The sequence below is a fragment of the Pavona decussata genome, unplaced genomic scaffold, assembly GCF_977016875.1.
Source record: "Pavona decussata unplaced genomic scaffold, jaPavDecu1.1 SCAFFOLD_88, whole genome shotgun sequence".
Classification (NCBI taxonomy): Eukaryota; Metazoa; Cnidaria; class Anthozoa; order Scleractinia; family Agariciidae; genus Pavona; species Pavona decussata.
In genome coordinates this window covers 357,501-383,542 of record NW_028145505.1, presented here as the reverse complement: position 1 = coordinate 383,542, position 26,042 = coordinate 357,501, and the positions used below count along the sequence as shown (strand labels likewise).

Here is a 26,042-nt window from a genome sequence, read left to right as displayed (position 1 = left end):
TTTCGAGTCCAAAGAACTTCGTCTAAGTTCATTGACAGTTGATTTGTCACTTTCTTGACAATGGTCAGGCACGTGCACGTGGCACAATATTGCCCACCACAGGCCATTTTTGCAGCATTGTAAAGGGCTATTGTCACTTTAACTCTTGTTTATGTAACTCATTGCACTTATTCACGAATAAAATACTTCCTGGTACCATTTTCTAATCATGAAGTTTGACCGCGTTTCCACTGACAGAGATATGAAAACCAGGCTTTCAAACAATCAGAGCAAGTGATGTGTGATTGTTTACACAATGCTTTGGTCACAGTTTTCACACCCATGGAACATAAAGACCAGCGATTTCTTGTTGTTTACGAAGATAGAGCTTTACTCACAGCTCGAAATTCATTCCCAGTAGATTATTCTTATCAAAAACTCCTCGATGTAGGTATTCCAGCTGGTTGTCATTCAAATTCCTGTCAACATATAATTAAGCATAATTTAATGGCTACCATCACTTAACGTACTACTTGTCGAGAAAAAATTAAGTAATCCGTCGTTTCGAAGAATTCGTGTAACAGGATAAATTTCTGCTTCTCTTGTAGAGGAAAGTATTACTTACAGACCTCTCAGTTGAGTAAGTTGATCAAAAACCCTTCTAGGTAACTTGTTTAGCCCGTTGTTATTTAAGTTCCTGTAAAAATAAAAGAGCAAGAATTAAAAAACTCATTAACTAGATTTCAGCATTACAAAGACCCATTAATTACTTCAGCAGTCAATCAGTGTAAGTTTACTTCCAGAATGTACAGCTGTATGTTGAAATCAAAGCAGTTGATTTAATACCAGCCGCAAGCTTTAAGCAGTTTGTTTTCGAAATGCCATGTTAATAACGTCCAGATTTTCATGAGCCACAAATCTACCGGATTTCATTCAACATTTTACTTTTCCATCCTGATTTTTAAATGGAAAAACCTGACTATAAAGAAGCACTGGCGTTACATTCGAACTATGCAAAGTTTGTGAACTTTGATGGTTTGCTTTGACGTGTTTGACAGTTTTCATCTTGTTCAACCAATCAAATCATTTGAACCATTCTAACAAGGATTGTGATGGGCTTTTTTTAGCGTGTTTTATAAGAGTACAGATGCAGGGTGACGCTACTTCTGTTCGTTTGGAAAATGAAGTTTGTTTTGAAAATGAGGGTGAATGCGTGGGGAAAGATAATGATTTTTTATCATAAAACAAATTAAGAAGAAGCCTCAACTGTGCTTTGTTCGGTTGTAAAGCACTTAGGAAGCGGCTAGCGCACTCAAGAAGTACACCACACTTCGTTCGTAATCTAGCCGCTTCCTGCGTTATTTACAACAGAACAGAGCACATTCGAGGCTTCTTTATTTGCTAATTTTGGAACATATGCCTGCCAAGAAACGGTTGCTATAATTGCGGCAAATTAAATAAACTCTGACCGATCACGCCAAATTGTTTCCAGACCTCTTTATTTCATCAATTACTTCAGCTCTCAATCTGTGTACGTTTACTTACAGAAACAACAGTTCTGTGTTGAAATCAAAAACTCCTTCATCCAAGACCTCCAGCTGATTGTTGCCCAAGGTACTAGGAAGAAACAATAGCAACGGGTGCATAATTATCAGTCTACTTCAAAATGTTATGGGAGAAACATATTAGCCACGACAAACAGCACCCTTGAAAGAATCCAATCGGATTCGTTGTTATTGTTGTTGTTGTTGTTGTTAAAGACTCTTGGACTCAAGACCTTTATCTGGTTGTTACACAGAAACCTGTAATTGAACAGGGACACTATTGCGGCGAAATGAATTTTTTAATGTTTGATTTTCCGTTCAGTACGTATAGAAAATCATCTTCATAACTGGTGTCAACTCTAAATGAATGATTCGTGGTCACAAGTCAGTGATGGTTCAAAGTTTCATTTTTGGACTAATAAACCTTCCCAAACATCAAATATAGTCTAGTTTGTCGAAGATTTAAGTTTTAACTTTAAAGTGTAGTTTTATTAAGGGGGAATTTCATTTCAATTTGTAGCGTTTTTCCGCCTCTCTAAATCATATACTCAATTAAAAACCTTGCAAGACTCTACAGGAGTACTCCTGAAAAATTAAGGATAGGGTTGTGTAGTATGAATAAATTATCTTCATAGGCCTCAGACAAAGCCCAAAGAGAGATGCTCCTGCCCTGCATCCCTGCAAATCCAATCAAACGTTTTCTTGTTGCATTGTTCTGCCACCCTACGCCACCCCAGGCTGCGACGCCGTCTCGGACGGAGCCATCCCTTACAAAGATGGTATTTTCCTCTCTCAACTCCAGGTACTGGGAAACTTCAGAACTGTTCATGGCTACTCTTGTCCCCGCCAAGTTGTGTCACCTATTGAATCAACCGGTAAGGGTTTGTCATTGATTCCAATCCAGGGATCTGACGTTAAGACATTCACTAATACCACATCCTTCAATAAGTCCCTAGCTGGTTTGGTCCATGGAATAACGCGATTAACTCTAACTGCGACGTCTTCTTGGCATTGAAACTTGTCCTATGGCTGGTAGGTCTCTCTTGTCAAAGCTCTCACGTATTCCAGGCGGAGCTTAGACTTGGTATGTTTCGTTCACGTTCAAGAGCCCCATCCGTATCGTGCAGGAGAGCTTCTCGAGATGATCCGTAAAGCTGGACTTGGTCAATGTTGAAAAACTGGGTGTCTAAAATCAGATATCAAGAGCATGGATGCAGCCCGAATTGTAGTCTTCTCAGCACTTTTGTTCGCATTCATATTTTTTTCGGATATTAGTTGGCTTAAAGCAATCGAATTGAAAGGAGAATTAGAAGAACTTGGCGAAAGCTTTTTGTATGATTGTGATGTTAGGCGTTTTCGTAATTTATGCTGGTTTGTTTATCAAAATCCGCATTATTTAGAGTCAAAGTTACAACTGTGCTAATATGTGACCGGGAGCTTGTTTTGTAGATTGGTTTATTACATGACACGACGTTTCTCTGACCCTATGGAGTTATTGGAAAACGATACCTCGTAGCCATTAAAATTATGGTTACAATACAATCAATACAGAAACCCTCCAAAAAGGGAAAATATGACACTAAAATGATGTAAAAACTTTTACATAGGAAACATGACTATTGAAATTTGTAATAAAGTTTTCGATAAAACGCGCGCGCTGATTGGTTGAAACAGCGTGCTTTATCAGAGTACAGATGCACGGAGCAACAGTGTCACGCCATCAGCCAGTTTCTGAAACGCCTGGACTTTTCTCTCGGTTTTTTTTTTTATTTTTTTACTTTTACTTATTATTATTATTATAATAATTATTATTATTATTATTATTATTATTATTATTATTATTATTATTATTATTATTATTATTATTGTTATTATAATTATTATTATTATTATTATTGTTATTATTATTTTTATTTATTTTTTTAAGGAAATTTTTACTTCTGATATATATCATAAACTAAAATGTGAAAATTCCAAAACCCTTTTCAATCCTAAATTTGAAGAATGTTAAACGTTCTTATCCTAAAATCTCGCTAGTTACTTATCGAATTCAGAGTCGATATCTGTAATGTTCAGCGATGCTCTTCGCGTACAACATGAGCCTCTCAAGCATAGCAGCGCAGACCTCAGGAGGGCGAATGAGACTTTGGCGCGAATCCATGACATTGTAGTACTGTAATCCCCTCCCTTCTTGGTTGCTTAAAGTTCAGCCAGTCTACTGTGATGCCTTATTCATTCACCTGACATTCCTCCGGTGGTAGTAAATACCAGTGACGTTAAGGAGCCTTGTTCAACTTCTAGCACCCTGCTGACGTACATTCTTTTCTTCTCACTCTTACGATGGCGGTAGATTTGTTTTGTGGTGATGCCTCTGTAAGACTTTGCATTCGGATAAAAAACCCTAAAATTATCATCATCATCATCATCATCATCATTAATATTATTAGGTTTATAAGTTGGTAGCCTTCCATTTGTTGTTGCCTTTTATTTTTTGTGTTTTTGAAGATTTTTAACTTTCTCAGTTTAATCTTGATCGATCAGCGTCTTCGAAAAGTTTTTGTATAGATATTCGTAGCATGAACTGCAGAGTTATGAAGCGTTTTCCTTTAATTTTTTTACAATACCCATATTCTTTATCGCCTATCTGTATTAGTTGTTTGCTTTTCTACTAATAAAGTATTTTATTATTATTATTATTATTATTATTATTATTATTATTATTATTATTATTGTTGTTGTTATTATAAAGGCAGTATATCAACATCCGAATGCCAGATTTAAAAAAAAAGAAAAAACACAAGGAGCAAGTCAGAAACCCGTGGCTAGCCCTGCGTCTAAATTTACAATAAAATCGTAATAAAGAAAGAAAATTAATTTAAAAAATTTAAAAAAATATTAGTAAAAAATAAATAAATAAAATGTTAAAAATCTCAAAATGGACTATGCTTAATCTAGCTATTAGGTGGATCCAACGGGAGTCTATGAATCTTAATCTAGCACAATACCTTGAAAGTTCTGGCAATGTTCAGGGTACTACTTAGGACAGACTTCTGCATCCGTCCTAGAATATCCCTGCTACTCTTTACTCCTAGTATTTCCCTTAAACTACTACTCAGTCCCTTAGAAAATCCACCAAGTACATCCATTATAATGTTCATTTGAGTGATCTTGTAGCCCGGGTACTGCTTCTTGATTTCTCACCGTAGAGGGGCGTACTTGCGGGTTTCCTTCTCGTCCTTCTGCTTCCGGTTCTCATTCCAAGGGCAGCTCATCTGCAACAGGGTTACTGTCTTCCTCCCCTTATCTACAATCCTCGCGTGCACTCTGTTAGCTCGACCTCTGTGTGGTCTGCATATACTGGTACATCCCAATATGCCGTCACTTGATCATTTTGGTAGAGAGGCTTAGGTTGCGTGGTGGAGTACCAAGTCGGACCGGCCCCTATCAGTTGGTAGTCTTTCAGCAGCTCAAAGGAAAGAATTTTGAGTGCTCTGTTGTGTCTTGATAGATACTTCGTCTGTGCCATTGCACTGCACCTTGACAGCACATGTGCGATAGACTCCTGCGCTTTTCCACACATTCTACATCTAACGTCCGGTTCTTCGCTTGATCTGGTCTTTCTTGCGTTGTACAGTTTTGTTGGAAGTAGCTGTTCGTAGAGCTCACTTCTTCCGGCTATTTTGTGCGTTGGTGCTGTTTTCCAGTCTGCCATCCACTCGAAACTCACACCATCAAGATCTTTATCCTCCCAGCTAGCTGTATGGAGCTTTCCTTGCCATCTCTGTTCTCTTACGCCTTCACAGTGTTTGTTTTGTAAGGCCTTCTTCATCCATGTTCTAATTGTGCGCCCCTCTATCTTCTCATTCTCTGTTGTAGTGCCCGATGGATCTGGATATCGCAGTTCTAGCTTCATTTCTAAGTTTCATTTTCGTGTAAAAAATCAACCAAAAAAATTGAAAAACTGAAAATTTAATCACGGCAATTTACGAATACACACATATATAAGCTTATAAGATCCTAACATTTTCCGTACAATTTCCATAATTTCACATCATGGCCACCCCTGCTCACCGCAGTGAAGCAAGCCTCAGAAATTACGACGCTCGCACTTCGAGTGACCGACTGACAGTCTGTCCAAATATGCTCAACGGAGCACTGAGTGGGAGGCCACAGCAGTCACAGCAGCCCAGTTTTCCTAACGATGTCAACAGTTCGAGCAATCCTCTTGCTCCCGTGAATTCGACTGTTGATAATACACAAAACAGTGCAGCAGTTGATTGAACACCAGCCGCTAGCTCTAAACAGTTTGTTTTCTTATTGCCATGCTAATAACGTCCTGATTTTCATGAGCCACAAATCCACCGGATTTCACTGAACATTTTACTTTTCCATCCTGATTTTTTAAAGGCAAAACTATGAAGAAGCACTCGCGTTATATTCGAACTATGCAAAGATTGTTAACTTTAATGCTTCGCTTTGACATGTTTGACAGTTTTCGTCTTGTTGAACAAATCAAATCATTTGAACCATTCTCACAAGGATTGTGATTGAATTATTGTAGCGCCCTTTATGCGAGTAAAAATGCATGCTGACGCCACTTCTCTGCATTTGGAAAATGAAGTTTGTTTTGAAAATGAGGGCGAATGCGTGGGAGAATAAAATTATTCTTTATCATAAAACAAATATAGAAGCCTCGACTGAGCTCTGTTCTGTTGTAAAGCATTTAGGAAGCGGCCTAGCGCACTCAAGAAGTAGGGAGAAACACTCGACTGCGTCTCTTGTTTCCCCCTACACTTCTTTCGTGCTCTAGCCACTTCCTGCGTGCTTTAGAACAGAACAGAGCACAGTCTAGGATTCTCTACGTGCTGATTTTGGAACACATGCCTGCCAAGAAACGGTTGCTATAATAACGGCAAATTCAATAAACTCTGACCGATCTCTCTAAATTGTTTCCAGAACTCTCTTTTTCATCAATTACTTCAGCAGTCAATCTGTGTAAGTTTACTTACAGAATCCACAGTTTTGTGTTGAAATCAAAAACTCCTTTGTTCAAGACCTCCAACTGATTGTTGCTCAAGTCACTAAGAAGAAACAATAACAACATGTGGACAATTATCAGTCTACTCAATAATGTTATTTAATAATCATATTAGTCAGGACACACAGCACCCTTAAAGGATTCCAACTGGATTTATTTTTCTTGTTGTTGTTAAAGAGCCGTTTACTGCGCCGATTAAAGGCTCCTGGACTATATAGAAACCTATAAGTAAACACGGACAGTATTGCGGGGAAAAACGCGATTTTTATGTTTGATTTTCTGTTTGGTAAGCATAGAAAATCATCTACATTGCTGGTGAACTCTAAATATCTGATTTGTGGTCACAATTCAGTGATAGAATAAATGTGATGTGATGTGTTATTCAGTAAGTGACAAAGATATACTCAAAAAAAAAAACATCCGAGTTTAACCAAAAACCTTCCGATTACTAGTTCGGACGTTCTACCACTAAGCCTCAGCAGACTGGTCAGAGCTAAGGCCATTCGTAGTTTAATGGCCTTAGCTCCCACGAGTCCTGTATCTCACTGAGTGGATAATACATGATTCTCAATTCAGTGATAGTTTTAAAGTTCTCATTCTGCGACTAACAATCCTTCCAAAGCATCAAAAATAGTCTAGTTTGTTGAAGATTTAACATTTTGTAGCGTTGATTCCCCTCTCTAAACCATATACTGAATGAAAAGACCTTACAAGAATCTATGGGAGTACTCCTGAAAAAAATTAGGATGGAGTTGTGCAGTTTTTCTTATGAAACTCTTAACCATTAAGCCTTAAACGTTAACCTGATAATGTTTTTTCTCATCTTTTGCGGTAGAAGGGGTGGGGCGTGGATATGGAGGATTCTTCTTCTCTCTCCAGATCTTCGAGTGTACAATAAATAACTGCCATCTTGAAGTTCCGTGTTTTGGCCAAGACTTCAGGAAATATCGCGAAAATTGACAAAAACGTGAGCTGGCACTAATATGATCTAAAAAAACAAAACTTACTGAGATACGCAGATGACCTTTATGTCATTAAGATGGCTGAAGGCAAATTGAAGTGTAACAGCTACAAGGATTTCCTATTTACATATCCGATAATGTACCGAAAAGTGTTCGTGAGCAACGCACGGGAAGGGAGGTAAAACTATTTGTCACAAATTAAAGGCAGGAAAAACTTGCCTTATACCTTGGAGTTGTCCAGCCCAGATATTGTATAAAAAGGAAAAAATTAAAAAGATGAAATATTTTTCTTTATCGAAATTTTATCTCTAGTTACTTTAACCCTATCTTTTTTGGCCTTTTGGTGCCGGGGTGTGGCATTCCGCCGCCCCTCCTCCCCGCCCCCTCCATAGCTTCACACGTATGAATACTCAAGTTAGTGAACATGACCGAAAAATTTTATTGGCTTTAAAATATTAATTTGAGTTCTCACAAAAATATTCAGCTAACAAGGGTCAAAATTGCTAGATAAATAAGAAAAGTACGGTTTGAATCTCAATGTCATTTTTTACTGCTAGATAGAGGGATGGCTATGCAATAAAAACAACATCTTTTAAGGTTTTGGAAGGGGGCTTTAGGAAGAGGCCAGCAAATATATTGTGGTTTGGAGGGTCCTGTTTGAGTTTGGAAGTTTTTACCATTTCAGTTAAGAATTTCTCTTTAAAGTCCAGATTGGAAAGTTGTGATGATAATGATATACATTCCCCAAAAGTGATGATCCCTTTATTTTGTACCTAAATTAACTTAGATTTTAGTCATTCGTTGTATTAACCTCGAAAGTGGACCGCTTTTGTGATTCAGAGTCGAAAAAAATAATTTTGGTTGATGCGACACGAGAGCCAACCTTGTTTTTAAAGCGCGAGTGTTCCGCGCATTTTTGTTTTTAGTCCCTTTAGCTGCAAAGAGACCTCAAACACTTTGCATGGAATGGAACTGTTTAGGTGTTAAAGTGAACAAATTGGTCAACAATAGGAACGCGACGTTCCTGTTGTTGTAATTAGGAACTATTTGTTCCTATTCGATGTGTTCCTTTCTACTTGATTTGTTCCCTTAAGAAGTGAAAGGGAACTCAAGTTCCGAATTAATTTCTGCGATCAGGAAATTAGGACCAAGTGTTCCTAGTTCCCTTTACTAAAAGAGAACGGGAGTTCCGATAACTTTATTTTTTGGTCCTTTTTTGCAAAAATAAGTTCCGATCTATCCTGCAAAGGAACTTATCACTCCATCATTATTCCTATTAATTGAAAGTTCCTTTCTTACTAAATGGGAACTTTTGTTCCAGATTTGAAAAGTAATTAGGTATAGCATAACTGAGGGTCAGTGAATGCACAAATTAGTTTTTATAGATAAATTCACAGGATGAATAAGTTAGGGGAGGGGTCGGGATGATTGGTGTCGGACAATTGATGGTGCAAACGCGCAATGTATTATTAACGTGCCAACCATTTTTTTTTTTTATAAACAAAAATCAGGTTCAGCCTGCTTGTCTGTTTATTGGGACATGCACAAGCTTGTCGTGTGCAAGCATGAACTTGCCAGGACTTGTCCAATTGTCTCGAGTCTAACCAAAAGAACACATTCGGGCAAATATCTTGCATAGACGATTGTGATTTGATTGGTCTCGAGAGAGCAAAGCTGTATACTGAAGGTAAGCCCGTTGGAGTTTACGCGCATTTGCAGTCTTAGCTTTGACGAAAAATGAGCGAGAGCCAAGAGTTAGTCAACTGGTCAAAATTGCCAAATGCTTTGCCCAAGCCGAAGAGACTTCACTTAGAAGAAGATGAAACAGACGGCCTTTTCCACTGCCCAGTTCAAAATTGTAGTCACGATGGATTCGCAACCCAGCGAGGATGCAGAAAACATGTAAAGAAAAAGCATGCATGGTTCTATCTTTTCGATGAAAAGCCCGACACCAAAGATGCCAAGGAGATCGAGTCGACTGTCTCTGTTAAACAAGAGCCCCGTGAAAACATTTTGCGCACATCAAAAGACATTCCATCTTTTGATAATTCTAGCGTAATTGCCAAGCAACTCTACACCTGGCTAAGTGGTACTGGAGGAGGATGCAAAAGCGAGCGTCAATCCAAGCAAATAGTCAGCAGGTGTTTAAAGTTTTTGAAGTTTTGCTGCGAAGACGACGAAGAGCTCACATTTGACATAATCGACTTTGGTTTGTGCTCACCGAATCTCCTTTTCAAATTTGTTGACATGCTGCAGGACGAATGGAAGCTTGGTCACGCAGGACGACTGGGTTACATCGACGCAATTGGGGAAATGGTGGACTTCAGAAAAGTAAACGGCGCGTCGAAATCGGTGATAAGCAGTCTTTGTACCACAGAGATCTACTTGAAAAAGGTGCGTCGAACAGTTTCAAAAATGATGCGCATTCAATGGAACGGTGAACTCGACATAGACACGTTAGAGGCTAAGGGGCATTGGGCATCGTTAGAACAACTCTTGGAAGCGGTCGGGCGTTACTTGCCGCGCTACGAAAACGTGCTTAAAACGTGTAAAGAAAAACCGCGCGCGGTGTCGCCTTTGGATTTATCGTTTGCCACTAAATTTCTCGCCCTGTATTTGTTTATCAAGGTGAAAGGCTCCCGGCCAATGACCTATCAGTATTTGACTGTGGAGATGGTAAACAATGCCAAGACCAACGGTGGATATATCGACCAGAAAATGTTCAAAACCGCGGGAAAATACGGCTTCGACTCGCTGTCTCTTACGGACACGAGCATGCAAGTGCTTGAAGGTTTCATCAACCACGTTCGTCCTCTTCTAAAGCCCACATGCGATTATGTTTTTGTAACAAGAAATGGAAGGCAGCACAGCAAACTCGGAGAATCAATGAGCAAATTGGTTTTTGACGCAACAGGCAAGTACGTTCACCCCACGCGCTATCGGCAAATAGTAGAGACCGCCAGCTCGTTAAAACTGGGCAGTTCTGCGCAAAACGCAATCTCCGAAGATCAGAAACACACTTCTGTAGTTGCTAGGGTACACTACCAAAAGCAAAGATCTCGCGACGTCGCAACGAAGGTGCACGCGTTTCTCGAGGAACTGCAAGGCGACAAGGGCACGGAACTTGACAAAGATGTTCGCGCGCGTCTCTCTGACAAATCTACATCTTCGCAAGAACATGACGAAATATCAGACGGCTCTAACTCTACCGACGAAGTGGAAACAGTTCAAAAAGCCCCACCCCCTGATCGCCAAGCCGACAAACCACTAGAGAAAACCTGTGAGAGTGCCGTAAAAGTTAAAGGAAAGAGCTCTTCGAGGAGAACAAGTTTACTGTTCACGGAGGAGGAGGACAGGTATCTTAAAGCCGGGATCAAAAGGTATGGTTTTGGACAATGGAAAGCTATCCTTAGAGACGTCGATTTTCAGATTCAAAAGGGAAGAACAGCCAACTCGTTGCTATGTCGAGCGACGCGGCGATTCTATAAATATTCAAAAAAGTAAATGGTCCAATCAAAGCAATTTGCTGCTTTAAATAACGAGCAACTCTAGCATTCGATCTCTTTTGCTCCTGGACGCCGACGCGCTAGCATGGACAGCCTTGTCGATAAGCACCCCGAACTAACTTTACGAGATATCAAGTTGGCAGGCGAGTTTTTGCAAGGGATGTGTGCCGCCAATTTCCCCGAAAGTACTGCTTTGTTGGCGGAAAGTCTTCTATGGCGTCACCTGAACAGTTCCAAGGACAGGAAAAAGTCATCTCTAAGACGACTTATATTGGCGTGTCTGTTTCTTGCGATCAAATTGGAGGACAGCGACTTTGCCAGAAATGATTTGTTTATGGACATGGTATGCACGCCAGTGAAAAGGGAGGACATTATAGAAGAAGAGCTCAAGGTGCTAGAATCCGTCAATTGGAGACCCTTGTTAAATCTCGACATGGTTTGACTTTGACTCTTCCGTTGTTGGCGCTTCAAACATATGACACACAAGTGAAAAAACGATAAATAGATAATTTCATTTATTATCATTAGGAAAATTATTACGGTGTACGCTTAATTATTATCAATTACAATTTGGGAGTGACACGTCAATTGACATTATTCGGTTGCCATGGTAACAATCAACAACAGAATATTATTATATTATTGTACAGAATATTTGTAATCTATTTATTGTACACACATTCGAAGTCTTGAACGCTACTTATGCCTTTAGTCAACACTTTGCTCGCCGTTTTGGAAAAGAAGAGAAATGTTGAAATTGATGTAAGGAATCGAAATAGCTTACTTTACTTCTTGTGTTTTTCTTCCTTCCTTAGCCTCGAGCTTTTAGGCACACAGTAAATATTTCCAATGCTCATTTTATTTCGCTCAAACAGCTATCATAACAGAACTGTATTTATATCCATGGTGACGGGTTAAGCCCTACTTTACACAGATAGCATATTTCATTTTATGTAGTAACAAAGGGTGTCCACACACACACACTTGTGGTTTCCAATAATATTCTATTTATTCTTGTAATGCAACGTGAACTCAATACTCTTAATGAACGTTTAATCACTAGTTACGCACTTAAATGGATTCTACTGACTAGAAAAAAAAATCTGTTATTGTTTTCTGACCCGACAGACATTTTCCACGCTTGCCAGCCCTCTGCATTCCCGGTGACTTTCTTTTCGTTGGTCGTTTGGGGCTGTTCACCGGGATTCCTCCCCATGTGCTGGGAAGGCTGTAATCTTCAATTGGTCTTACAACCCAGCTAGGAGTTGGGGGTACAAAGTCGGGGTCGAAAGGTGGGCTCCTTCTAGGTGTCGCTGCTCCGCTGGGCGAGAGAGGATTTAACTCTTCCACAGTTTCTCTGTAGCCACTGTCTTGAGTGTGGGAAGGCGCCTGCGTTATAAACATGTCCTCTTCGTCTGTCTCTTCGTCACGTCGCGGCAACGCCTCGCAGGGGTAAGGGAGTGACTGCCAGATGGTGCATATCCATTGCGTCTGCTGAGTGGACGTCCATCCCATTTCTACGCACTTGCGTCTCCGTTCCTCCAGCACAAGCTTTGCCAGACCTGGGACCTCTACTTTCTTGAAATTTAACTTAAGGGCCTCCTCGGCGACACCGATCATATATTGTAGGGCTTTTTTTACGTCTTGGTCAGTGGCAGAGTCTTCTTGCTTCTGGAGATCTATCAGCTCTTGTTCTTTCTGAAGAACCCACTCGTCTTCGTAGAATTTTCTCGCTTTTTCTTCGAGCTCTTGCATCTCTTCTTCCCGTTTCCTCAGAAAATACTCCTCACGTGTTCTCTCTATGTTAGGATGGTATGGTCCGCCGACCTTGTCTAGAAGATGGGCATCTTCCTCCCTTATCATTCCCAAACTCACCCATCGACGCCTTGTTTCCTCTAGGAATCTGCTCTCTCTATCGTGTAGATCTCTCTCTGCTTCCTCCATTACGTTTCGAACTTCCGCTCCGATAAGGGCGAGTTGTCTTTCCTTTAGGCTCTGCTTGGGCACTTTTCCTCTCACCTTCGATATTCGTGATAGGTTTCTATCCCAGAACTCAGATGCTCGTAGTGGCACATCCTCTGCATCCGAATCTCTGTCAGATTCTTCTTCTCCTTCTCCTTCTTCTTCTTCTTGGGAGCCATCGACATTATCTTCGTTTTCCCCACTCTCGCTATCGTCAAGCAAGGCAGAGCGAATGCGCTCCTTTTCGTCCTCGTCTAGTGGTCCGTCGTGCGCTCTTGAGGTGTTAAGAGGCACTTCGTCTTCTGGAGTCACTGCTTTGGTAGAGGCCCACACGATGCAGTCCATTGCATGGCTTTTCAAGTACTCCTGGACACCAGCAGCGTTGGTCGAGTTTAACCTTCAAAATAAGTAGGGACAAAACTTTAAAAAATACCAATAAGTCTTCCGAGCCATGCATCTCCTTTCCGTTTTTGTCAACGTTCGACACCATGTGAAGGTGTTTCTTGATGGCTGTATCGAGCAATAACTAGTTTGGGACGAGACCGAGAGTGCTTTTTAAGCTTTCTTACCTTTTGAAATGAAATTTCTGCAGGCGAACCTCCATAGCATCGTTGTGGTCGGCGCCGAAGTCCATCTCAGTCTGACATGTAATGAAAATGGGACACCGTATCTCAAGGGGGACCGCAGATTTGTATTTCTTGTCGTATGCTGAAATGCCGCCTTGCGTCAGCATCTGTATGAAAAGAGAGATGCAATTATCTCAGTTAAGAAAACGATAGTTTAACAATATCGTAAATTTTTAACTTAGCTTTATAATAATATTGTAATGCGCTTTTGATTATTTTTATAGAAAAAAGCGCAATATAAATAATAAATATTATTATTAATTATTATTATTATTTACTTTCCAATCATCTGGATCGAGCATCTTTGCATAGGCCTCGTCAAGGAATATGATCTGCGTGTCTGTGTCGATCATGCTCTTGTTGAATGCACGCTGTTTAGAAATCATCGCGATGTACCTGAAACGACACAAATAAACAAACACAAAACAAGTTTTATGAATAAATGAGCTCTTACTAGTTGCTGTATTTCATAAAAAGCTGACACTGTACATGCTACTTGCTTTTCAGTGTTGGGGTATTACCTCCTCGGAATGATTGCCGTAAGTGGAGTAAAAAGAGACGTCTTGCCACTGTTCGGCTCCCCAATAAGACAGAGGACCCTCTCTTTGTGTCGCTTTCCTCCGTGGTTTAGAAGCCGTAGGAAGTACTCGCAAAAATGCGAAATTTCTACTTCGTCGAGGCTGTTCTCGAGGTTGGCCTGGAAATAGCCGGGTTCAGAATTCTTTGTGTGATCATAATCGACAAACGCCCTTGGTGTTATTTTGCCTATGCTTGGGTCTTGAATGGCGTCTTTGATAAACTTTCGATTTGGGATTGAGTAACACCAGCCGTCCCGCACTTCTACAAGGTCGTAATTTATCGTTAACTGGTCACACATCTCGCTTTCGCGGTCTCCCATGATTTGAACGAGTTGGCTGGTATGGTGTAAAACAGTCTCTCGTAGTTTGGGGTTGCGGCCAAGGATGCTCAGGAATTTCTTCACTGAGCTACAGTGCTCGTATGTGTATTTGGCCGCTGTTAGCTTTTTATACACCTCGCCGTGAAAAAGGGCGTAGCCAAGTTTTCTCATCGCCCTTTCTACGTCGTTCAGGGCGATGCCAATTGGTGAAGCAAGATCTTGACTTGGTTCTGGAGTGATTTCGGCGTTTTGAGACTCTTCTATCCCGAAGACATCGAAAACCATTCCGGCTTGGGCCAACGCCGGTATGGCCTTCTTTGTCAATATTGCCCTGAATTCCGGCGAGATCACTTGAAGGCGCACAACGCGTTCACTGCCCGTGGGCGACCCAATAGGTTCTTCGCACAGCTGGCTTTGAAGTAGTTCTATTCCATATCGAAAGGAGGCGTCTACCTTTCTTTGTGTGAAGGAGTTGTTGTGATCTTTCACAATTTGGCATAAAGGCGAAGCACAGCTTTCCTCTTTGCCTGGAACGCAGACGGTAAAGATTTGGGGTCAGCTTCCACTCCGATTTCCAGCAAAGCCTTGTGTATGGGGACTGTAGAAACTTGCATGCCGTTCACTGATTTGAGTGCGAGCCAATAACTAATGGCGGGGTGGTAGGTTTTTTCTTCAACGGGACCTTGTTGTGAATTATTCGCTTGATCTTTTTGTCGGGGTCTCACTTCTTTCGAACCGATGGCCGAGAAAAAAAATGCCATCCCCTGTACTTTCTTCAGTGCCTGGTCACACTCGTCTCGCTTCTTTGTAATTTCTTTCCAAGTCTTCTCAAGCGATTCGCGTTCTCCGGTACTGAATGAAATTTTCGTGCTGATCAAGGAGCATCCTTTTACGGTTGTCAAAATGGTACTGATTAAAGCACTTCTTATTTTCTGTGGAAATAATATATCTTGGTTAGAATTTAGCTGCAAGGGAAAAAACTAAGCTGCAAGAAGCGGCAAAGAAGTCCAACGTACCTTACTGTTGAGCTGCTTCGCAGGTCCGCTCGCCATGGCTGCTAGTGTTGAACTGATGACAGCGTCGTTTTGCAACCGATATTTATGCCCAAATACTTGGGAAATTTTTGTTTCAGCGAAGGCTTGTTGTTCCTTTAAAGTTTTTTCTTTTGGACCGAATATCTTGTACACTGACAATGCATGGTTATGTAATACATGAAAAGAGGTGTAGCATTCCTTTGACCACAAAAGGAAAACAGACTCTTTCATACTTTCAAGAAACGTGATAGTACATACCGGGTTTGCCAAAAATTGCGCTGATAGAAATCTTTTTGTTGACTTAAAGGAGAGTCAACATGGTTATGTAATACATGAAAAGATGTGCAGCATTCCTTTGACAAGAATGTGTTTGTCAAGAAGCCGAAGCCCTCGCATAGTTTTCCATAGGCATGTTGTTAATTCTACATTCAGGATTTCAAAAATAGCACTCATATGCAGAAAGGAATCTGTTAGTTGATTTCAATAGTGTCATCAACAACATGCAATAAGTGCCCCAGAGAATTGTGTAGCATTCCAATACCAAACATGATAATAAGATTAAATTGAAATGGCATACCACTGAACTGGAAGTTGTTCCCCGCTTTCCCGTCAAATCCGCCATCCCCGTCATATCCAGACACTTTTAACCACGGAGAATGGATTCCCGTGAAAAAAAAAAGCTCAGATTGAGCGGGTATACTGGGTTTACCGGGAACGACGGGGACAAACTTACAGTTACTCAGAATATAAATTCACTATTATTGATATACTTTTAATCTATTTAATATAACATATTTTATAACCGAAAGTATCTAACAGTATATTATAAATAATAATTAAATTATATTAAGATAACATGCAGTTAAACTGGAAGTTGTTCCCCGCTTTCCCGTTAAATCCGCCATCCCCGTCATGTCCAGACACTTTTAACCACGGTGAATGGATTCCCGTGAAAAGAAATGCTCAGATTGAGCGGGTATACTGGGTTTAACGGGAACAATGGGGACAAACTTACAGTTACTCAGAATATCAAGTCACTATTTTCGATATATTTTATGTAACACATTTTATAACTAGAAATTGTTCATCGCTTTTCCGTCGAGCCCGTCCTCCCAACAACATCCAAGTATTGTCAACAACGGGAATGGTAAAAAAGGCTGTACTTGCAGTAGCAATATTGGAACTGATGGTCTAAAGTGTTCCTAATGACTTAGGGGGCACGGTTGTTTTAATTAACAGGACAAGCTGTGCCAAATGACCAAAACAGGAACACAGTTCCCTTTAAGACTGTTCCTCCGGTTTAGCGCCATTGCTTAGAAATAAGACCATTGGCGAAAAACAGAGCGCTTGTTTCGAGCAACGAAATGTTCCGAGTGTCAGATAAGAGTGTAAAGAATTTACTTCAGCTGTGGTTTCGAATTCTGTCGACTTTGAAAACCGATCACAACCGTTTTAAGAAAAAGGAACAAAATTTTGGGGGAATGGTGATGATCATGATGATGATGGTGATGATGATGATGATGATCATCATCATCATCATCATCATCATCATCATCATCATCATCATCATCATAATCATCATCATCATCATCATCATCATCATCATCATAATAATAATAATAATAATAATAATGTAGGGCGTTTCTTATTTCATTGCTAAGTTAGTTCTTCACGTTCGACAAAAATTAATAGTGGACCAATGCCCCAATCTCCTGATAGTGGAAGACTTATGAGTATTGTTTCTAGACCTAGTATTATAGTAATGAAAATCGCTTTTAAAACATGGCGAATCAGAATGCGCAAAGAGGTTGATAACTGACTTGTACGTAAAAGCTGCACGATTCTCTGCTCTGCGGCGGCTAAGGTTTTCCAATACAGTCTCGCTAACGCGACGCTCGCAGGAGTGCGCTGCGAGAGATCTAAAATAATATGTGCTGCCTTATTGTGCACTACTTGGAAGTCTGCCATTTGGGTCTAATTACCTCTATCTCCCCGGATTACATATCTGTAATCCAAACGAGGAAGAACATAGCAATAGCGCCGGCAGTATCCTTCCCACTCTGGTCTTAATGGGTTTTAATCGTTGACTTCGGAATCAAGGTTGTGTGGCTCCTACAAGTCAAACCTGTTTTCTTTTGTTAGACATCAAAGAGTAAAGGTCCTAGGATCATCTTGCCCTGAATGCCTCTTAGTTTAAGTGTATTCTGAGAGAATACAAGGAGCTTCTGTACGTTGATGCTTGTAACTGCGCTGCCTCTTTTCTGTTTCTTGGCACCGTGTCCGGACTTAATGTCGGATGACTTCGGTTCTAGAAGGCGGATTCTCAATAACTGCCTCTCGCATCCCTTTTCTAATGTCACTGGAGTGCATTTAAATGAGACGCATGGATTCCGTTACTCCCGTTAGCTAGTCGACAGTCTCGTTATACCAGATTCCTGTCGACTGGCCCGGAATTTTCGTTGTTAGGTCATTATCTTTCATGCCGAGTATGGTTTCTACGCAGGGTTCCCTCACATGGTCACACTTCAGTACGAGTCTAGTACGGTCGCGTGGCTCAATGAATCCCTTACTGTGACTACTCTCCTTCTCTGTGGTGTTGTTTCCGGCAGACTAAAGAATCTTCATAGGCCTCAGACACAGCGCGGAAAGAGCTACCTCCCTGCACGCCATTAAAATGTTTTCTTGTTACATTGTTCTGCCACTCTATACCAACCCAGGCTGTGATGCCGTCTCGAATCGAGCCATCCCTTGCAAAGATGCGCCCCCCTTAACACCAGGTACTGGGACTCTTAAGCGCTGTTAATGGCCATGGCTTTGTCTTGTTCTCGCTAAGTTCTTTCATCCATTTACACAGCCAGTAATAGTTTGTCAGTGAATGTTATCCAGGGATTGACGTTATGGCATTCACTGATACCACATCCTTCAGTAAGTCCCCGAAATGTTTGCTCGTGCTCTCAGTCGCTCTCTTTCACGTTGAACTTTGCTTATTCCTTCCCTGCTTTCTCGTTTTCTTTCTTTCTCTCTCTTCTTTCCACGTTTGTGGACATGTTCAATGAATACTTAAATTGACTTTGTATTCTAAAAATAAAATGTTTATCCAAAGGGTAGTTGGCCATGCAACTTCCCGCCAAACAAACGAAGGCAGCGGCACAGGCTTCACATACTTAAGTGTGCCATTCGCATTGGTTGTTCTGTGGTGCTGCGGACGCAGAGTGACGTCGTAATTAAAACCCTGATTTCAAGTATCGATAGGTTACCATGTTTTGTTACCCATGGTGCTCTGCGCGTATTTCGGAGCTGCGCTATAAATACATGTATAATGGGAGCAGGGGTTTGATCCTGCGCGACCTTAAACTGGTCAACAGCAGAGGCATCATTTGCTTGAATCACAAATTTAAGATATTTAATTACCATTTTCAATAGACTGAATGCGGCTTAGGAATATTCCACATTCAAAATTATCAACCCTGAACTTTTACTGGTAAGAAAAAAGAAGTACGCTACGAGCCGCAGGAGATAAGCGTGATTAATGTCCTTACTACGTTTTGACGTCCTCTGTGCGTTATTAGGTTACAGTTCCACGGCAAAATGAAATCTGTCGGACAATGAGATTAAATCTATCCGTTTTATACAATAACCATGATATTTCGTGGGCGAGCATCACGTTTACTGAACCGAGTCAAAAACTTTCAATCAAACTTTTAGACAACTACACACATGGAATTGTGATCCTCTACAGTAGAGTATAATCCAAAACAGTTTCACTAGTTATATTCTCAAAACTAACCTTCCTTAACAATAAGTGTATTATCGGCGTCATATGTGGGTTGAGTTTGTTGTTGGTTCTAGTCTTTGCTCGGTTTTTTCTCCAGGTACTTGGTTTTCCTCTCTCCTCAAAAACCAACAGTTCTAAATTCCAATTTGATTTGGAAATTGTCCCAATTAGTGTTCTGTGCTCGGCCAAATTTCTTTTCTAGGGCGTTCATGCAATTAACAAATCGACGGCAGATTTCTATGGTGTATACTAGTATAGACCATAAAATGACGTCATTAAATGTTTAAAACTCAAGTGGAACCACAAGCCACAGGCGAGTGGTTTCACTGCCAAGTTTTGAGCATCCTTTAGTATACAATAACCAGAAATGATAACTAGACAAACTAACTACAGCACGATAATGGACGGAAATGTGTAATCCTTTAGCCCTTGATTAAAAAATCACGAAAACTAATGTGTACGTCTTTTGATTCAGTGTAAAAAGGTAATGAGCTTCATGTACACGCCGAAACTCAATCGCAAATTAGAATAATTAAGAATGTATGACATGAGGTCATTACAAAAATTAGTAAAACCACTATTTTATACGAAGGATTTTTCTATAGTTGTCCGGTTGTGAGTTAAATGTCCTTCAAATGCCAGATGTCAGTAAAATTGAAGAATACTTTCCAGTTTTCAGTAAACCATTGCTTCATCGAACCATGGATGCCCCGTGAAAATTGTAGAGAGCAAGCTAAACGTAAGAGTTCTCCTGGGGCAACAATAACGTTGCGAGTTTTGTTTAAGAAAAAAAAACAACTACAGGAGTTTTACTTACAGCCACAGCAGCTGGGTATTGTTATCAAAAACTCCTTCGGGCAGTTCCTTTAGCTGGTTGTTACTCAAGTACCTACCAACAAATAACCATATCCTTATGGTGACTATCGTGTGACATATATTTGATATTTAGTTTAATGTGTAAGATACTATTGCTTATCGAGGGTTATCTTAGAAAAACAATGACCATCTTTTTCAAAGAATATGTTAGGTCCTTTTCTTGAAGATATAAAATGAGGTTGCAAGATATTTCTAACTAAGATCCGCGGATAATGCGAATATTTATTCTTGATTGTGATCCTTATGTAGTTTCGGTAGCGTGGCTATTCCGCACCTGAACTAACAGAAAATATTTCAATTGCCTCGGTAAGCCAATAATATTCCATTTCATTTTTCGTTCTAAAGCATACTCCCAGCACAGGGAGTCCACAAAAGTTGTGAAAAAGAAATAAATTAATAAATTATTGACTTACGTTGTTCGTTTCTTGCGGTTTTCTATAGTGCTCATTTGCATAAAATTTACACGACAGCACTAATGTCGTGTACTGAGTTATGCGCGAGCGGATCTAAAGCTCTGCTGACTTTACTATATATATATTGACAAGGGAGGCAACTTTTTCGCGAAACAATTTGAACACACTCAGCAAAATAGCTTTGAACGTTCGACTTGTTCGCCGCTTTGCAACCAAATTCGTATCAAATGAAAGCTGGATAAATTTGGGAACACACTTACCTGTCAGAATCCCAAGAAGAAACAATTTTGAGCCAGCATTTTAGCTCCGTTTTCGTAGTTTTGCTCGGTGTATTTTTTCGCAACAGCTGCGGCCAGTTACCTTGGCGCAGACGTCACAGATTTACGCGCCATCACGAGCGAAATGTCGGCTCTCCCTACCTCGCAAAGATGTTTTTGCGCGACAGCTATGGTCAGTCATCGCTCCCCGTTTAGTCACAAAATTCGCGAGACCGGAAAAAATTGTCGGCCGACTTGTCGCGCAAACCTAAATTTTGTAAATAAAAACCAAGTAGAATGTCAGTTCGCGCACAACTCAGTACACGACATTAGTGCTGTCGCGTAACTTTTATGCAAATGAGCACTATAGAAAACCGCAAGAAACGAACAACGTAAAGCCGCCGTTACACGTTGAAACTTTTAGCTGAAACTTGTGTGCAACGGCGCTGCGAAACAAGTTTCAGCAGGCGTTGCACCGTGTAACATGGTCGGTTTCGTGAAACGTTTTCGAACTTCCGTTGCGAGACAAGTTTCACGAAAAGTAGAACCGCTTTCTACTTCTGCAACGGTTTGCAACGGTCACAGTGGTGAAAAAACAAGAGTTTCACCTTGTAACACCACTTCGTGAATCTGTTTCGCAGCGCCGTTGGACACAAGTTTCAGCCAAAAGTTTCAACGTGTAACGGCGGCTTTTGTCAAAAATTTTTTAATTTATTTCTTTTTCACAACTTTTGTGGACTCCCTGTGCTCCCAGTAAGTTGTCAACCTAACGGGGCGAAAGCTTTTGCCGACCCTGCTTAATCAGTCATGTCTTTGGTTTAATGTAACTGAGAGCAGAGACACACGTATCCAAAAATAGAAAAATAAAGAGAAAATAAGAAACGGAGATATAAATAACATAAGGTAACTACCAAAATGAACAAGAAGACTATTTAATACTGGAAGGTTTTCCATGCAATAGCTGTTTTAAGTAGAAAGTTAAGGCTGTCTCAATTTTAGTTGTCAAGAAATTCCAAGCAACCTTTTCAGTTTTCGTTTACAAACATAGCACTCATCCTCAAGCAGGTTTGGTAGTTTTGAGACGTCTTATGCTAAATGTAGTAAGAACAAGCGGTAAAATTTAGGAAGAAAAACTGGTTTAATATACGATCTGAGTTCTCTATCAAAATACTCGCACGCCAATTGGCTAAAATCGATAACGTGTTTTTCATTACCTCACTACACCACATTCAGAAAGTGCAGTATTGGCGATAACTCATGTAAATCATGCGCTATTGCAAATGGCTTGGAGGTTTGCACAGGTTGGAGATGAGGAGATCCCTCAAATAATCAGTGACTCGATTCCAACGAACACCAAGAGACAAACAGCCTGGAGTGTTTCCGTTTGTAAAAATAAAAGTGAAACAAAACGACTGAAATTTTGTCTGTGCTTTTCTGTCAAACTTATTTGTCGTTTGCGAAAAACAGATGATCTCGCTATTCGGGCTTTCTGAAGCGTAAGCTTTTTAAAAAAAAAGAACCTTACTGAAAAAGCTGAATTTTCGTTACAATCTAGAATGGCTGTAACTGAGATAGGATTGATATAAAAATATCAAACGGTGTCAAAAATGGTTTTGAAAGAAACACAGACGTTTCAGGTATAGAACCCTTCTTCAGTGTGGAGAAAACCGTTGAAATTTAACAAATCGACGGCAGTTTTCTATGGTCTATACTCTTATAGACCATAAAATGACGTCAAAAAATGTTCAAAACTCAAGTGGAACCACGAGCCGCAGGCGAGTGGTTTCACTGCCAAGTTTTGGACATTTTATGGCGTCATTTTATGGTCTATCAGAGTAGAGTCCATAGAAAACTGCCGTCGATTTGTTTTTTACAATAACATGGAAAAAGTGCGAACGGAATTGGCTTTTTTTTTTTCGTTGAGAAAGCGCGCGCGTTACATCTGACGTCATTTTTATTGTCTGTACTCTTATAGACAATAGCTACGAGCCAATCAGCGCGCGGGAATATGGACAGTTATTGTAAAAATGCTAATGGACACACGCGCGCATATGACTAGTAGCGCGCGTATTCCTTAAACGTTAGCATTCAAATGCAGCTAAAATTGACGTCAAGTCCATCCGGCTGAACAGTTCCAAGTTGGAAACATGGTTAACCTCATTTCCTTTCACCGTTCATTATTTTCAACTGAGATATCCGTCTTAAGAATTGGAAAACTTGAGTGCAGAAATATTTGCCGAACGACTGAGTAAGTCTTACCAAGAACTAAAATAAGATGAAGGAAAGGACTAGAGCCGTTCAGCTCATGCAGCAATAAGAGAGGAAATCAACAATTACTTGACTTCAGAAACAGTTGGAAAGACATTTTCTATTATAACTGATCCTATTTTCAAACCGGCAAACAAGTTCTTGAAAACGAAACTGAAAAAATTCAAGGAAAGTGGTACGTCAAACATCATGCTAATATAAAGCCCGAGGACGTACAAAAATGCTACGAAAGCGGCGATTCGCCTATTTCGTTACTAAGGGTGGATTGGTCTAATATAAACCTGCATTTAATCTGCCGAAGAGGTGGAGAAAACCAACGAAGAAATGTTTTTGTTTTCAAGAAAGACGCAAGTGAAGTTGAATATGTTGAAATGGCCTAGTAAGAAAAAACAAAAAATCATCCTGGCTGGCTTAGCAGGGCTGTCAACTCCCCCGTATAATCCGGGAGTATCCAGATTTTGAACCGTATCTCCCGGTCTCCAGATGTAGGACTGTAATGTCCAGATTTTGAGCCGTTTCTTCTGGTCTCGAGATTTAGGTCTATTTGTAGTAGACTCGGTTTGCTGACACATGAATCTGAAATGTGTAGCGTTGTTTCTGGTAGTGTTTAATGTACTCCCCCCCCCCCCCCCCCCACACACACACACACACCCACCCTCACTGAACCCGTGAATTTGGCCTTGCTGGGATGCCTCTGTAAGGTGCTTTGTTATTGCTGGCCGAGGAAGTCATATTCTCCATATTTGAAGACGTGTGAGGTTGACAGCCCTGGCTTAGTGACGAGGCCGACGAAGCGGACCCTAAAATGTTTTCTACTGGTGAAGCCAACTGTCCAGTTCAGTTCCTAAAACAGTTAATTCAGGTTCTTAATCCAGGTAAAGAGGCACTGTTTCAGAGGCCGAAAAGGAAATTATGTACTGGCGATGAAATCTCGACCTAAGAAGGCCTCGTGCAGTATTGAAAATTTCTCGTTCATTGTACAGCCAGCGCGTGAGTGTATTTGTAAACCAAAACACCCACAACAGTCTCTAAACCATTCATACTAATTAATACTACCTGTATTTTCAAATTTATGGCATCCAAAATTCATATCTGTTTAAACAATTTAGTCATATATTTCATGGCTCGTCAACTGCCCTTGGGTTTCTTTTAAATTTCTTACACAAGTCACTAGTGACCATAAGCGCCAAAAATCAGGCCTACGAAAGGTATTGATATTGCATAACGCGACAATATGCAGACCGCTTTCTTCGTCACTCTATGTTTGTGTCGTCCTCGTACCGATAACCTATGACTTGTCACCTGCTACCTTGTCGACGGCAAGCTGTGACCCGTAACCGGTTTTTGCTACTTACATTTGACGGTTATGCTATTCGGCGCAAACCAAAACCTTGCATGTTTCAGCAAGTCTTCTCTTAGCAAGGTAATTTCTTCTGATATCATGGCATACTGCCATATTTTAATTTTAATTTGTTTGCTTATATCTCTCGCTCATTATCCGTAAAGGTATATTACTCAATATGCTCGCGAAGAAAACAAACCGAACGATGAAATAATTCCAGTTCAAACATTGGCATTCATAAACTGATCATGTAATGAATTCTTGAAGAAAGTGTGAATAGTTGACAATTCAACACTCTCCTCCTGCCAAATAGAATCGAGGAGAATTTATGAAAAATTTGGCTAATAACAACTGCGAATTTTACAAAGAATTTACGGCTGGATCCCTGGAAAGAGTTGCAACAAATGCGTATATTTTTTTTTAACGGCTAGACAGTTCAAAAGTTCAATGTTTCAAAATCTACTTTATGTATCACGTTCGAATTTTCAGGGAATTCTAAGATTGAAGTGTCATTCCAGTGGGGGGGGGGGGGGGGGGGTAAAACTTTTGTTTGAAGGATTTTTTTTTTTTTTTGGGGGGGGGGGGGGAATTTTCATACACTCGATGTTTTAAAAAACCACCGCTCCCCCCCCCCCCCCCCCTCACTCCTAGGATGTAATAAACGATCAGTCCCTAAGGCCGCTTCACATGGTACCAGGTGTATCCCCGCGTAAATCGTACGCGTATTTTGACAGCCAATATATTTTAACTTTGATTGATATTAGGGCGGTTTGTACGAAAGAGTCCGCTCGATTTGACAAGAAAGCTGGCGCTCTGCAACATATTTCCTGAATCAGGACTCGTTTGGCTCTAACTCGTGTGTCAAAATACAGAGAATATTCGTCTTCCGATACTGTCCGGCCTCAAAATTCGCCGACAGGACAAGAAGTCCATCTTTAGTATTTATACCTGCAAATTAACTACCATACAGATTCATCGGGTAGGATTATCCATCTCTGCTGTAAATTCCCCAATTTTGACTTTAGCACACATTAACTCATTCACTTATTATATTACGCATTGACATTTGTGTTTTTAATCATGTTATGTGTCTCTAGCCTTCAAGAGACTTATTTTGAGTTCATTGGGTTCAATGGTCAAGTGTCCCTAATATTAAGTACGGTGCCTACTTTTGTTATTACGCATACGTTCTGCGCATCCTCAGCTACTCTGGTTTCCTATGGGTGATACATAACGAAACAAAATGTTGTTAAGACTGTGTTGCGCACTTGGTGGATAAAAATAGTGGTAAGTTGTCTTCTAGCGCAAAATATAAACTAAAATACCAGACGTTTCGAGGCTGCTGCCTCTTCATCAGTGGTATGTTGCAACTGAATAAAACGCGCGCGTCATACGAAACAAAATTAAATTAAATTGATACGTCATGTAACTTGCGCGCGCCGATTTGAGAGTCTTAAATAAAGTTAAAATCAGTATTAAGGCCAAATGGATGAAAAGTCCGGTGTTTAAGTATGAGCAAACTATAAGCAAGGAATCGCACAACGAAAATGCTGCAGGTATAC

At 40.4% G+C, this 26,042-nt stretch overlaps 3 protein-coding genes across 3 annotated transcripts in view; 1 reads left to right on the top strand and 2 right to left on the bottom strand.

The window, feature by feature from the left end:
* The window catches only part of LOC146474557 (uncharacterized), a 66,327-nt gene that overhangs the window by 37,211 nt on the left and 3,074 nt on the right, over nt 1-26,042 (bottom strand). The window contains exons 2-5 of the mRNA XM_085116935.1: nt 20,142-20,213; nt 1,525-1,596; nt 605-676; nt 378-458 (exon numbers count right to left, since the gene is read on the bottom strand). Of these exons, the coding sequence (XP_084973061.1) occupies nt 378-458; nt 605-676; nt 1,525-1,596; nt 20,142-20,213 (297 nt within the window). The remainder of the gene's footprint in view (nt 1-377; nt 459-604; nt 677-1,524; nt 1,597-20,141; nt 20,214-26,042) is intronic.
* LOC146474559 (uncharacterized) lies at nt 9,261-11,540 on the top strand. The gene has a single exon (XM_085116909.1). It carries the CDS (start codon nt 9,261-9,263, stop codon nt 11,025-11,027), a length of 1,767 nt encoding a protein of 588 aa, XP_084973035.1. The 3' UTR covers nt 11,028-11,540.
* On the bottom strand, nt 12,041-14,212 carry LOC146474558 (uncharacterized). Its single transcript, XM_085116912.1, has 3 exons — nt 13,896-14,212; nt 13,561-13,724; nt 12,041-13,388 (listed from the first exon to the last, which is right to left on the bottom strand). The coding sequence occupies exons 1-3, from the start codon at nt 14,001-14,003 to the stop codon at nt 12,119-12,121; spliced, it is 1,542 nt and encodes a 513-aa protein (XP_084973038.1). The 5' UTR covers nt 14,004-14,212; the 3' UTR covers nt 12,041-12,118.